Below are 14,251 nucleotides of genomic sequence, written 5' to 3'. Positions count from 1 at the left end.
ACAAGTAATATGTTGTGGTCCACAGTATCAAAAGCATCACCGAGATCCAGCCGCAGTAACATTGTTGAGGCACCGAAATTTATTGCTAAGAGATCATTGGTTACTTTAGCCAGGGCCGTCTCAGTAGAGTGATTTGCTCTAAATACTGACTGGACAGTTTCAAAGAGATTATTTTCTGACATAAAGTCATTTAGCTGCTGTGCAACGACCTTTTCAAGTAATTTTGCAAAAAATGGCAGAATTTATACTGGCCCATATTTACCTAGGCTTGAGGGTTTTATGTAGGGAACCTTTGATGTGCTGAAACATCAACTTCTCAAAGATCTTCATGAACATAGGTGTAGGGGTGACAGGCCTGTAGTCATTGAGGCTGACCATTGATGACTTCCTTGAGATGGGGATGAGGTGTAGGTCAGTGATTTTCAACCGCTGTGCCGCGACACACAAGGGTGCCGTGAGAGATTGTAAGATGTGCCGTGAGAAATTAACCAATGTCACTTTTTAAAATTAAAAGTTTTATAAACATTTATGAATCATTTTATGCAAACATAATGTCTTTGTCAAGTGTCTGTGCTGTAAAAACTGGGGGTATTATGAATTATATTGTAATTAAATATACCGTTACGTGTCATTTTATAACATTTTGGTTTGTGGTGTGCCGCAAAATATTTCCTATGTAAAAAACATGCCCTGGCTCAAAAAATGTTAAAAAACACTGGTGTAGGTCTTGAGGCAGGGTGGGATGGTTGATTGTGTCAGGAACCGGTTCAAGATATTGGTGAAGACCCTAGCCAGTTCCTCAGTACCCTCCCTGGTATTGCCTTCCTGTGGTTCACAGTTCTCAGCACACGTCTCACTTCAAAATAGGGTGAACATTGCGTGTATGTTGCAAAAAACATTTTTATTTATGACTGTCGGGGTTCTGCAGTCATCAAAGGTTTTTTTACTTTTTTCTTCTCACATGGCGATTGCATTAACTCTCTAAAGATGGCGGCGTGTGTTAGTACAGCGGCTCGCTCTTCAGCTAATTTTCTATTTATTACTGTTCTCTTGTCTATTTTGCTTTCACTTTTGCAAACATGCTTGGCCGATCATGCCTACAATTGCCAGGAACCCTATGCATATGAAATATGACATTTTGGGCAATTTTATGCCATCTTAGATACCTCAAAAGAAATTCAAAGGACTGCGGGAACTCCGTTGATGGCCAACCCACTTACGAAGCGCTGCAGACGGCAAAGGGATCATAAACTGAAGTGAAACCGTCACTCGGGCTTTGATGATTAGCCAAGAAAGCTACATCGGCGGGTTTGCAAAAAATAATTTATGAACGGCAAATAAGGGCATGATTATGATGGAACTGTGCCTCAGTCAGTAAATATTTTGTCACCATTCTCGCCTGCCATCATTATTCCAGTGATGTGGAATTAAAACTGCACCTGCCATCGGCCGAGACACAACATGGTGACATCTTGTGGCGATTTATTCAAAGACTTCAGTTGAAATGCTAAGCGCAGCGGAAACTTTTTTTTTTTTTTATTTTTTTTTTTTAACCTTTACTTGTTAATTATATTATTTGTGATCACAATCTTAACCTGATTGGTCTTTGGAAACCTGGTTGAGACCGGATGAGTTTTTACCACTAAATTAAGCCTCTCCCCCTAATTATGAAAGCTCTCATGTAGCACACTCTGAAGAAGGGTGTTGGTGTTGCGCTTATTTCTGAAAATATACGAAGATTTACTCACTGCGCCTCTAATAAATATAAGGCGTCTGTGGCTCTTGTCATGCGATCCTCCTCCGTTTGATCTTCGGTTTTGTATTGACTATCGCCTGAGTTCTCAGAATTGTTGTCTGACCTAGTAACCTATGCAGACAAAATGAAAATTATGGGTGACTTTAACATTCACATGAATTCCCCACTAAGTTGGCTTACATTTGCTTTTCAGTCTCTAATTGATACATTCGGATGCTTGAAGTATAAAGCAGCCCTATTTCTCTCGGGTAATTGATGTACACGCAATAAAAAAACAAATCCTCCTGGTCACTGTAGCATTGGAAATGCGGCAACAGATTATCCCAGATAGTTCTACCCACTCACCTCATGGCTAATGGTCTTCTTTAGTAAGAAGATTAACACATCAAAAAAAAGTCATGACCATGTAAATATGTCATATGCCTTTGACCCGGTAATAAAAGGTGCGTGGCATGGTGGCTGTTCGTGATTTTCTTTTGTTCCATTTTAGTTATTTGTCACTTGATAATCTTGCGTAGCTGGTGAGCACGGCCAGACCGACTACTTGCCTGTTTGGCCCACTTCTGGGCCCGCTGATTAAAGATCTTTTAGGGCTTCTTCAGTTTTAAATAATATCAACTTATCTCTGTCCTCAGGTGTTGTTTCAGTGGCTTTTGAGTCGCTGTAGACCATCTTACTAGATTAGCTGGAAAAATGAATTGGTCTCTCAGGAACTGTCTTCTGACGCTTCAGATCCTACCTCTCAGATAGGACGCATTGTTTTATGTGGTAAAATGACCTCTCAGCCCCCTAGTGTTACCTGGGGCGTTCTGCAGGTCTCTATTCTCGGGCCCCTTCTTTTCAACGTTTTTATGGTTCCGTTAGGGGATATTATGAAGGAATCTTCTCACTTAATTTTGGAAATTTGGAAACCTGCCTTACTGAGATAAAAAGATGTATGTCACTTCTTGCGTCTGAACCATGAAAAGACTAAAATGTTAAGTACTGGCCCATCTCAATTCTGTGACCTGTTCTCAAACACTGCTCTTAATTGACAAATGTAATATCACCTACAGTGACTCAGTCAAAAATCTATGTGTCACATTCGACCCTAATCTGTCCTTCCAGTTACATGTTAAGAATATTACTAAAACTGTTTTTTTCCATCTTTGCAACCTTGCTGAATTTCAACCAATGCTGTCCCAGTCTGATGCAGGGATCATAATTAATGTGTTTACCTCTCGTCTTGATTACTGTAATTTGCTACTCTACGGTCTCCCAAAGTGAGAGCCTTCAGCAGATACAAGGCATCTAATTAATACAAGAAAGTTTTGATCACAGTACCCTGATTTTAGCTAACCTGCATTAGTTCCCTGGCAGTTAAGGATGTTATTTTAAGGGTCTGTTGGTATTATCCTGTCGTCTCTTCTAGTCGTTGGTCTGTGCAGCCCTTGGAGACTTATTGTGATTAAGGGCTATACAAATAAAAAGACTTGATTTGACTTGCCTTGATTTGAAGAAATTGGATCTTTGCTTACGCTGACACCCGGTAGCCTTGTGACTGGTGAGTTGCGTGTTTCCCCCTCCAAAGGCTGCACAGCGTCAAAGGCATGTGTTCCTTTTGTGCCTTTACCTCCTTCCTTTAGGGAGGTGTTCTGGCTTATCTGTTGCGGTTAAGATCATTTTTTCCGGCTAGCTTCCAGTTAGCATTGAAGCTGCGGAAGGTTTACTTTTTTGGTTTGCGAGCGGTGGGCGCCCTTTTGAATAGAATAGAATAGAATAGAATATGCCTTTATTGTCATTGTTACAACATGGGATATGCTGTGACAACGAAATTGGACGACTCCAGTCCCTTCGCACTTACAATAATATCCACTACATCCCGAGGGATATACAGAGACCACTGGATCTCCCTGGAAGATTTGCCGCCTGCCGACAATGACAACGACGGAGAAAAGGCTGAGATAAGCTAAGAAGGGGACCACACAGACTAGCGCTCCCAAGCATGTTCAACCAACGCCAGATCTATCCGTCCACAATGAGTGAATTGAGCTGCGGATCGCCACCAACAACGTCCGGAATTGGAGGACTTTTTTTTGCCATCACGGAGTCTTGGCTTTCCCGACGCCGCATTACATCACCGGCTCGAACAAGACGAAGACTCCGGTAAAAACAGGGGTTGGAGACTACGCGCTACAATAATAGCGGAACCATTGATACACAATGCTCACTCGATATGGAGTTCTAGCTATGTACCGGGAGAGTTATCTGTGGTCTTTGTGTTTGCTGTATACTTTCCACCGCTAACAGTTTCGCCAGGTGCTAACGTTAGCATAGCGCTATATCTCCTGCCCGCTGCTGAACGTCAGCTTGCACTGCCCCAACGGAGCTTTATCGTCGACGGCGACTTTAATCGGGCATGTTTATTGACTGTACTCCCAAATCCCTTCAATTGTGGACTCCCAAATCTACTAATTGTGGACTGAGCGATTCAGAGGAACGCTGGACTGTGTAATGTAAGATCAAACATTCGGGAACTCTGTTTGACCCTCACAACAACCTCCCCCACCCCCGCCGAGGACAACAAAGTCAGTTAGTACTTTGTTCCTTTGTTTATTTGTTTCCTTTGTTTCCTTATCCTCACTGTAAATGTGGGACTGGAGTCGTCCAATTTCGTTGTCACAGCATATCCCATGTTGTGCCCACTGCGTGATTTTTGGTCGGCTAACCTAGTGTCAGCACATTGACCCTTGATTTTTTTATTGCCAGTTGGCCTCACTGCTTACTGCGTATGTTTGGTCGTCTTGCGCCTCTTTTTTGCCGAAGATGCTGCCACCTTTCGTTGTTTTTTTCCCCTCATCGCGATTTTTGATGGTCCAGCCATGCTTTTTATTTGCAGAGACTGCTGACTCCTTTTTGTTGTTCTTTAAACGCTGTTGTCTGTTCCTCCTCATTTTTGTGTCTCAATTTTTTTAACAGAGAGCTTAACAACATGGGCATCTGGTATCGAATGGGGACCATGCCACAAACTCAAAACTTGTCCCATACCTCAAGCACGAATGATGTCCAGAATGTGAATTCTGCCACTACTTCAACCCCACCTGCACCAGCTCCAGCGACTAAGTATGTACTCTTATTTATTTTGTCATTGCGTATCTTTTTCCAAATTCTAATTAATCATGTGTCAACTCCTTTCACATATGTCTGAGTCGCAGGTATATAAACCCAAAGACGGATTAACTTGATTTGATAAATGAGCCCGAAATAAACCCAAAGCTCTAATTTGCCACAAAGATTTACTCCGGGCTGCGTACTTTAGCGCGAAACCGGTTTCGGCTGAACTACGCAGCTTGAAGGTTACCTGGGATCGAGTCCCTCGAATCAAGTGTCAACAGCAAGTGCAGTGCCTAAATGAGCAGTTTGGCATGGAAGTGCGCATCTCGGCACGTTCAATGAACGAAAGTGAAAATGAACAAAGTGGCATCGAAAAGAATATCATACTGTGCAGATTACAAGCCGCAAGTAGTTAAATGTTTGGCCATAAAGCAGAAATAAAGTTACTAAAGCTTAGTTATTTGCAAGAAGCAGAGATTATGGTCTTATGTGAGGGAAGTGAAAGCCGCGCTTTTTAAGGAGGTCAGTTTCTCTGGATTTAGTGATTTGGAGTTAAACTGATAGTTTGGTGAGCACTTTCTTTAACGAAATATTAATTGAGTAAAAGTAAGTGCATGCTGTGTAGATCCTCCGTGAAGGGAAAAAAACGGCGAGAGAGAACTTAATGACAGTTTGGGCCTGGGGCATACAGGACTGTCTCAGAAAATTAGAATATTGTGATAAAGTTCTTTATTTTCTGTAATGCAATTAAAAAAACAAAAATGTCATACATTCTGGATTCATTACACATCAACTGAACTATTTCAAGCCTTTTATTATTTTAATATTGCTGAATTTGGCTTACAGCTTAAGAAAACTCAAAAATCCTATCTCAAAATATTAGAATATCATGAAAAAGTATACAAGTAGGCTATTCAACTAATCACCTGAATCATCTAATTAACTCGAAACACCTTGCGAGGGTTTCCTGAGCCTTAAAAACACTCAGCTTGGTTCAGTAAACTAAATCACAAGTATAGGGAAGACTGCTGATCTGACTGCTGTCCAGAGGACCATCATTGATCCCCTCCATCAGGAGGGTAAGACACAAAAAGAAATTTCTCAAAGAGCAGGCTGTTCAGAGTGCAGTTTCAAAGCATATCCACAAAAAGTCTGTTGGAAGGGAAAAATGTGGCCAGAAACGCTGCACAACCAAGAGAGATAACCGCAGTCTTAACAAAATTTTGAAGAAGAGCCGCTTCCAGAATTTGGGGAAGCTTCAAAGACAGTGGGCTGAAGCTGGAGTCCAGGTATCAAAAGCCACAGTTCACAGACGTGTCCGGGAAATGGGCTACAATAGCCGTATTCCCATGGTCAAGCCACTTCTTAACTCAAGACAACGGAAGAAGCGTCTGACTTGGGCTCTGGAGAAGAAGCACTGGACAGTTGCAGAGTGGTCCAAAGTCCTCTTTTCAGACGAAGTTTTGCATTTCATTTGGAAGTCAAGGCACCAGAGTCTGGAGAAAGGCTGGAGAGGAGCAAAATCCAAGTTGCTTGAAATCCAGTGTGAACTTCCCACAGTCAGTAATGGTTTGGGGAGCCATGTCAGGTGCTGGTGTTGGTCCACTGTGTTTCATCAAGTCCAGAGTAAATGCAACTGTGTACCAAGAGATTTTAGAGCACTACATGCTTCCATCTGCTGAAAAGCTCTATGGAGATGAGGAATTAATTTTCCAGCATGATCCACAGTGCCAAAACCACCAGTAACTGGTGCACTGACCATGGCATCACTGTCCTTGATTGGTCTGCTAATTCCCCTGACTTGAACCCCATCGAGAATTTGTGGGGTATAGTTAAGAAGAAGATGAAAGACACCAGACCTACAAATGCAAATGAGCTGAAGGCCGCTATCGAAGCATCCTGGGCATCAATAATACCTCAGCAATGCCACAGGCAGATTGCCTCCATGCCACGCCGGATTGATGCAGTAATCCGTGCAAAAGGATTCCCAACCAAGTACTGAGTGCATCAATGGACATTTTCAAATGTTTGATTTAGTTTTGCTGTTATAAAATTATTTTTTTGCTTGGTCTGAGGAAGTATTCTAATATTTTGAGATAGGATTTTTGAGTTTTCTTAAGCTGTAAGCCAAAATCAGCAATATTCTAATAATAAAAGGCTTGAAATAGTTCAGTTGATGTGTAATGAATCCAGGATGTATGACATTTTTTTTAATTGCATTACAGAAAATAAAGAACTTTATCACAATATTCTAATTTTCTGAGACAGTCCTGTATATCTTTACTTCAGACTGTTAAAATTGGTTTCTTACACTATACTATTCTGCCCAATTTTTGGTGCGCTGTTTCTTCCACATTTGACATCAAGTACCTCCCACTACTTGGTTTTCAGTGTTTTACTCACATCATATTTGTAAGTGGTTTATCAAATTCACAATAAACTGCTGCATCTTTTGGAATTATCCAAAAATGAAATACACTCGATGCGCTGACATGTGTTCAAATCTACAACCCCTAGCAAAAAGTATGGAATCACCAGTCTTGGGCAAGCCCTCACTCAGACATTTCTGTAGAAAAGACCCATGAAACAATTGTAAGGTCATTCCAAAGTGCATCATGTTGGCATTCAGAAACCCTGAAGGACAGAAAGAAAAAAAGATTGCAATGGGTCAGCAAATGTTACTTTTGTAGCGCAAGTGCAGGGAAAGAAATAAGGAATCACTCAATTCCGAGGGAAAATAATTGGAATTGGTGTATTTTGAGTAGAATAAGGACAGACAGAGTCCATTTTTTTTCTTAATTGGGCCCCTGGCTTAGATTAAGTCTGCTTGTTAGTCATCAGTTAAAAAGAGCACAGTTATCACACCTTGGAGGGCTCCTGAACTAAGTGTGTTGGCAAGAACCATGGCTCCAACAAGAGAGGTCTCTTGAAACTAAAGTCAGATAATCAAACCTTTTGAAGAAGGTAACTCTACTCATATGGTTCCCAAAGATGAGAGCTGTTAGCAGTCAACTGTATCGAAGATTTTGACCAAGTAAAAATAGCATGGGAAGGTTGTTAAAGTCAAGCGCACTGGTAGGCCAAGGAAGACATGCAGGCGTCAAGACAAACAACTATAGGCCATATGTCTTGAAAACGGAAAATGCACAACTAGACAAGTGCAGAGGAAATTTGAGTCAATTTATGTGAGAACTGTGCAAAACTGCCTAAAGGAAATGGGATTTTCATACAGAATAGAATAGAATAGAATTTGCTTTTATTGTCATTCTTTGTAACCATGCACACAGATCGAAATGTCGTCACACCTGACCCGTATAGTTAAACTGTAGCAAGTCGATGCAGCCGCAGCCAAACAGGGCCCTGCCATTTTTTAAACCCAACTTGCTGTGTTGGGAGTCATTAGGTGACCAAACCCCCCCAATTCCAACTCTTAATGCTGAGCGCCAAGCAGGGAGGCAATGAGTACCAATGTTGTAAGTCTTAGGTATGACTCGGCCGAGGCTTGAACCAGCGACCGCCCAGTCTCGGAGCGGGTGCCCTACCATCTAGGCTACAGAGGAAAGCAAAAAGGAAACCATTGTTGACGCTTAAACACAAAATAACAAGACTGCAATGGACTGAGAGGCAATCGTGGACTATGGATGACTGGATAAAGGTTTTCTTCAGTGATGAGTCACAAATCTCTATTGGACAAGGTGATGATGCTGACTGGAACTTTTGTTTAGTGCTGATCTAGTGAGATTTACTAAGAGGACTGCCTAAAGAAAACATCAAAATTCCCACAGTCCTTAACGATATGGGGCTGCATGTCGGGCAAAGGCACTGGGGTGATTGCTGTCGTCAAATGTGCACTTAATGCTCAAGTTTACATTGACATTTTGGACAGCTTTCTTATTCCTTCAATTGAAAAAAATGTTTGGGGATGATGAACTCATTTTCCAAGATGACAATGCATCATGTCACAGAGAAAAAACTGAAAGCATTCCTTGGAGAAAGACTCATCTAGTCAATGTCATGGCCTGCAGATACCCTAAATCTGGACCCAATTTAAAACCTGTGGTGGAAATTTAAAAATTAAATTGAGAACAGCAAGGCTGCAACCTGCAAAGATGATCTGGCAACTGCAGTCAAAGAGAGTTGGCACCAGATTGATGAAAATACTGTGTTTTTTTACTCATCATGTCCATGTCTCAGAGACTGCAAGCTGTCATAAAAGTCAAAGGTGGTGCAACTAAAAACAACTTATATGTTTTGATTGTTATTCCTTGGTCTGTTTTTCATGATTTCATATTCCTTTCCTCAGAATGGAGTTTTTCCATATTTTTTTCCCTGTGCTTGCTCTAAAAAAGTAGCAAATACTGACCACTGCATTTTTTTTTATTCATTTCTTTTGGTGTTTGTGAATGCCAAGGAGTTTCACTTTTGAACATATTTATATTTTGATGCTTTTTACCGGAGTTCGTTCTACAGAATAAAATGTCGGAGTGAGCACTTGTCCAAGACTAATGATTTCATACTTTTTGCCAGGGGTTGTATACGTGGTATTTCTATATCAAAATTCTTTGTGCTTCATCAGTATTTTTGTTTTTTGTCCACAGGCATTTTTCCATGACCCTTCCTGCAAGTTTCAGAGGGAGAGCCACTACTCGACCTGATTACGAGCACCAAAACTCAAGCATATACGCAATCTCAGGTTAAATTTCGGCCTCATCTTCTGCCATCTTTCCTCAATCACAATCGACACTCAATCACAATCCACACTCAGATCCCGACTATAAGGTCCGCCTTATAGTCTGAATTTTACATCATATTTTTATTTATACACATATATATATATATATATATATATATATATATATTTATTATAGTGTGTGTGTGTGAGAGAGACGGCCAGAGTGGTAGTTGGAAGACACAGCTCAGAGCCCTTTGGCGTTGAAACTGGAGTGATGCAAGGCTGTGTGCTGGCTCCAGTTCTCAACATCTTCCTTGTCTGTGTTACAACACTGCTATGTAGAAGGATGGAGAAGCAGGCTGGAGTTACCATCAACTTCAGGGTTGATGGTAACCTGTTTAACATCAGGAGGCTACAGGCAACTACCACGCTGACCTCAGAGACCATCATTGAGCTGCAATACGCTGATGACTGTGCCCTGGTTGCCCATACACCAGAGGCTCTGCAAAACATTCTCTCGGCAGCTGTAACTGCATACACCAGAATGGGATTGACTATCAACACCCAGAGGACAGAAGTACTCTGTCAGTCCAGTGCTGACCTCCCACCAAACCCAATAATCCTCACAGCAACAGGGCAACATCTGCTCATGGTGCCCACCTTCAAATATCTGGGGAGCATAGTGTCTGACACCTGCTCATTGGATGATGAGATCCAGAGCCGTCTCAAGCAGGCATCAGCATCTTTCGGTCGACTAAGGAGAAGGGTCTTTCAAAACAACCTTAGGGCCCGGTCACACAGCCGTTTGCGTCTGTATCGCGGGTAAAATTTTGCATTTTTTTTTTTGCCCGTGGTTGCCCGCGATGGAAAATGTGCAAAATTGGCCAACCCGCTGTTCATCGGTGGTATGCCCGCAAAACACACGCCGGCGACTGTTCCGCTTCCTCATTGCGTCATTTCCGTGTCATTTTCTCGTGTGGGTATAAAAGCTCCCGAGCCGGTGTTGTGCCCAAATCCGACTCCTACGCAAACACCCCCCCCTCGCGTGAACGCGCATTCTGCTGCGATCGCTTTTGTTGGAAGCGTGCATTGATGTTGGTGACTTTTTCATCCGCGTTAACAAACGCATTTTGTAGAATACAATCGCTCTTTATTGTTTAAATAAACGCGTTATATAGACTAGGATCTCCCAATTGTTATAATTAGCTCGCTTTATTGTTTTAATAAGCGTTTTATATAGAATACGATCGCTTTTGTTGGAAGCGCAGCAGAATGTGCGTTCATGCAAGGGGTGGAGGATTTTATATACGGTGTGCATTACTGTTCGATTACGTTCAAAACAAAAACAAAGATGGAATGCTTTAAGTTGTATTACATTCCCAACAAATGCAAGACGAAGTGGTTTTGGTTATACTGTATGTTCGCCATTACATTCCCTAAAAGTGTTATAAAAGTGAGATAAAACGAGGTAAAAGTGGTTGTAGTAGCGAAGGGATGCAAATCTCGGCATAACACCGGGCTGTAGAAATCATAACCGCTCAAGACACAGTCCCGTGAAGATCAAGATTTCAAGCTATGGCACCGAAGAAGCCAATATGTTATTATTGTAATAGTTTTTCATTTTGATTTTATTATCTTGTTATGAAATGAAAATAAATGTCAAGAAATAAAAATCGATTAAGACGAGGTCACTACGGTGACAGGGATCCATTTCCACCCCTTGACGTCTCGAGCACAACTGACGTGTGCTCGGCAAATCGCGCTGTATATACGCGGGGAAAGGCGTTTGACCGTCACACGCGTAACACGCTAATTTCACGTAATAACACCGCGATACAGGCGCAGAACATGCTATTACCATGCTCCACCCACGATTACCCGCTGAAATTTCCTGTCTTACCCATGTGTAACCACGCCCTTTCCGCGTCATTACCTCGTCATTACCTCGTCATTACCTCGTCATTACGTCGTGTGCCGCCCGCGGTTAACACGTGCTCAAAGTTTTGAGCAGCTCAAAACTTTTTCGCGCGGCCAACCGCGTGTGAATTTCCGACCGCGAGTAAAGCACTGCTGTATCTTGTCTATATGGCGGTCTCAAAGCGTCCAACAGCACCCAACAGCGTCTGCTTCACGGCCAGAAATTTCCGGCCGTGATTCAGCCTCGATACTGCTGCTCACAGGGAGTGGATTTTATGGAGGAACAGCGAATGCAACACCGTGCAGCAAAGCGTGTAGAGACATGCTTGCCAGGCCACCCCTGCTCCTCCCAGCACACCCCCTTCACATGCTCTGTCTGTAACCGCATCGATGGATCCAGAATCGGACTGTTCAAACATCAGCAGACTCACAAATGAAAGAAGATGGTCATCATCGAATCGATAGATAGATAGATAGATAGATAAATACTTTGTTCATCCCCGAAGGGAAATTCACATCGATGGACAACCCCAAGATGTGTATAAGTTTGTATATAATATATATATATATATATATATATATATATATATATATATATATCGTGTGTGTGTGTGTGTATATACACATAAATTTTTCGATGTGCAAAACTGATATACCGTGTTTTCCGCACTATAAGACGCACCGGGTTATAGGGCGCACCCCGAAAAAATAGTTTTTGGTCCTATTTTTGACATACATAAGACGCACCGGATTATTAGGCGCTACAATGGGAACGTGGACAAAACAGTCAGATAGTTCAGTCCAACTTATTACTCCCTTAACATTACGAAAGCTTGCAAAGACGCAAATACGTGTCGAGAACACGTGCGGATGCATCGTTCCATCATTCGGAAGGTTAAAGTCTTGGGATTCAAGAAATGCTAACCATTCCTTAGTATCTATTTTCCTTTTCGCTCGCAACTTTACTGTGCAAATAACAAGAAACACTTGGAATTTAGTTTAATTTAAAAATAGACACTCCATTCCATCCATTATCTGCACCGCTTATCACAGAAACATCGAGTTCAGTCTGAAACAAGATACAGGGACAATATAAAACCCGGAATAAGCTCACCGAAGTCGTTGTGTTCATAATAATGTGCAGGCAATGTCCTCTTGTATCCGTGAGGGTAGTAAATCCAGGAGAATACAATATTTACAAATACAGAATAGAAAAAAAATGCTTTCTCTATGCCGTCAGCCACATGCTATACGCATTCATCTTTTTCGGCCAATTGCAGGCTTTGTTTCGCCGTTTAAGCCAATGGCAGCCTGCAAATGATAAAAAGGATCCGCCCCTTGACCTCCGAATAACTTTAGCCAATAGTGATCGATTCAAATGATGATTGACACATTGGTTAGCCAATAAAACGCCGGTAAATAAATCCCAGGATACACCGCGTACTACTTGGCGTTCGGGGGAAAATCTAGTCAGCGGCTGCAAGTTAGTTGGAAAACGTTGCAATTTTAAAATTGATCCATAAATAAGGCGCAATGTATTATAAGGCGCATGGTCAGCTTTTGAAAAAAATAAAGGCTTTTAGGTGCGCCTTATAGTGCGGAAAATACGTTAGACATACCCCAAGCGACTTGCAGCAGTAATGGCAACAGAAGGTGGCGCTACAAAATAATACCTCAATGGGGCTGAATAATTTTGCACACCCACTTTTTCATTTTTTATTTGTTAAAAAAGTTTAAACTGTCCAATAAAGTTTGTTCCACTTAATGATTGTGTACCACTTATTGGTGATGCTTCTTAAGAAATTAGTTTTAGTTATCTTTATGCTTGAAGTTCGAAATTTGGCAAAAGGTCACAAAGTTGAAGGAGGCCAAATAGTTTTGCAAGGCATTGTGTATGTATATGTATATATATATATATATATATATATATATAATCTCTAGAGGGAAATGTATTCATATTAATTCGTTATGTCTTAGTCTTTGTTTTCATTTCATAAGGCAAAATTTATAATGCTAATTTATCCATTGTATTTGTATCTTTCAGCAATGGACGGAGTTCCCTTCATGATCCCTGAGAAATTCGTGAGTGTCTCATCAGAAGTAAGTTGTTTTTTTAATGTATTGTTATTTTAGTACTGTTTTAACAAGTGCTTTTGTGTTGCGTAAATGTATGTGAGTAATGTAGAATAAATTATTCAGAGGACTTGTGCACTGGCTATAGCTTTCAGCCACTAAGTTGCACTTACAATTTAATGAATGAATAAATTTGTATCCAAAAAGCTGTGTTCAAAACTGTGAAATTATGATTCTTGAATGAATCAAAATTCCGACAAGAACAAATCAGAATCGATGCATAGATGTCCACATTTTTAACTAATACCCCAGAAAACAGACAGCTAAAATTAAGAAGTGAGATTCTATTTCCGCCAGGACTCTTTAACCAAGGCATACGAGCTTGCGCATCCTATGTTAACAAACTGATTCTCATTCAAATGTAAATTCATTGAAGCAGTTCATCTTTCAACCTCATATGCCAGCTATGTAGCACTAAAAATTTAACCCCCCACAAAGGCGTTAAGGGGCGGTCAAACTATGTTTGTTATTGATGTTGACTGGGTTTTGTGTATTGTGACCCAATGCAAAACATCTATAGCATCCTGGTCATCCTAGATGAGGGATTGCCACTTGTGTGGCCCCTTTTTAAAGTTTCTTACTTTCCACATGCTTAGGTTTTTGAATTTTTCCATGCCCGCTTCAGATCAGGAGATGGTGTAACCGTGGCTTGGGCAGTCTTTTGAAACATTTTTTGATTG

General features: G+C 41.3%; 1 protein-coding gene across 3 annotated transcripts in view; it reads left to right on the top strand.

The window, feature by feature from the left end:
* Nucleotides 1-14,251, top strand: part of mvb12ba (multivesicular body subunit 12Ba) — a 39,013-nt gene that overhangs the window by 15,521 nt on the left and 9,241 nt on the right. For all 3 annotated transcript variants that reach the window (XM_088355869.1, XM_088355868.1, XM_088355870.1), the window contains exons 6-8: nucleotides 4,715-4,858; nucleotides 9,448-9,542; nucleotides 13,483-13,538. In XM_088355869.1, the coding sequence (XP_088211995.1) occupies nucleotides 4,715-4,858; nucleotides 9,448-9,542; nucleotides 13,483-13,538 (295 nt within the window). The remainder of the gene's footprint in view (nucleotides 1-4,714; nucleotides 4,859-9,447; nucleotides 9,543-13,482; nucleotides 13,539-14,251) is intronic.

Source organism: Urocampus carinirostris, chromosome 16 (genome assembly GCF_059441175.1).
Source record: "Urocampus carinirostris isolate Australia breed hairy pipefish chromosome 16, RoL_Ucar_1.0, whole genome shotgun sequence".
Lineage (NCBI taxonomy): Eukaryota > Metazoa > Chordata > Actinopteri > Syngnathiformes > Syngnathidae > Urocampus > Urocampus carinirostris.
Note: the sequence above shows the minus strand (reverse complement) of the source record. Positions and strands in the feature narration are given on the sequence as shown.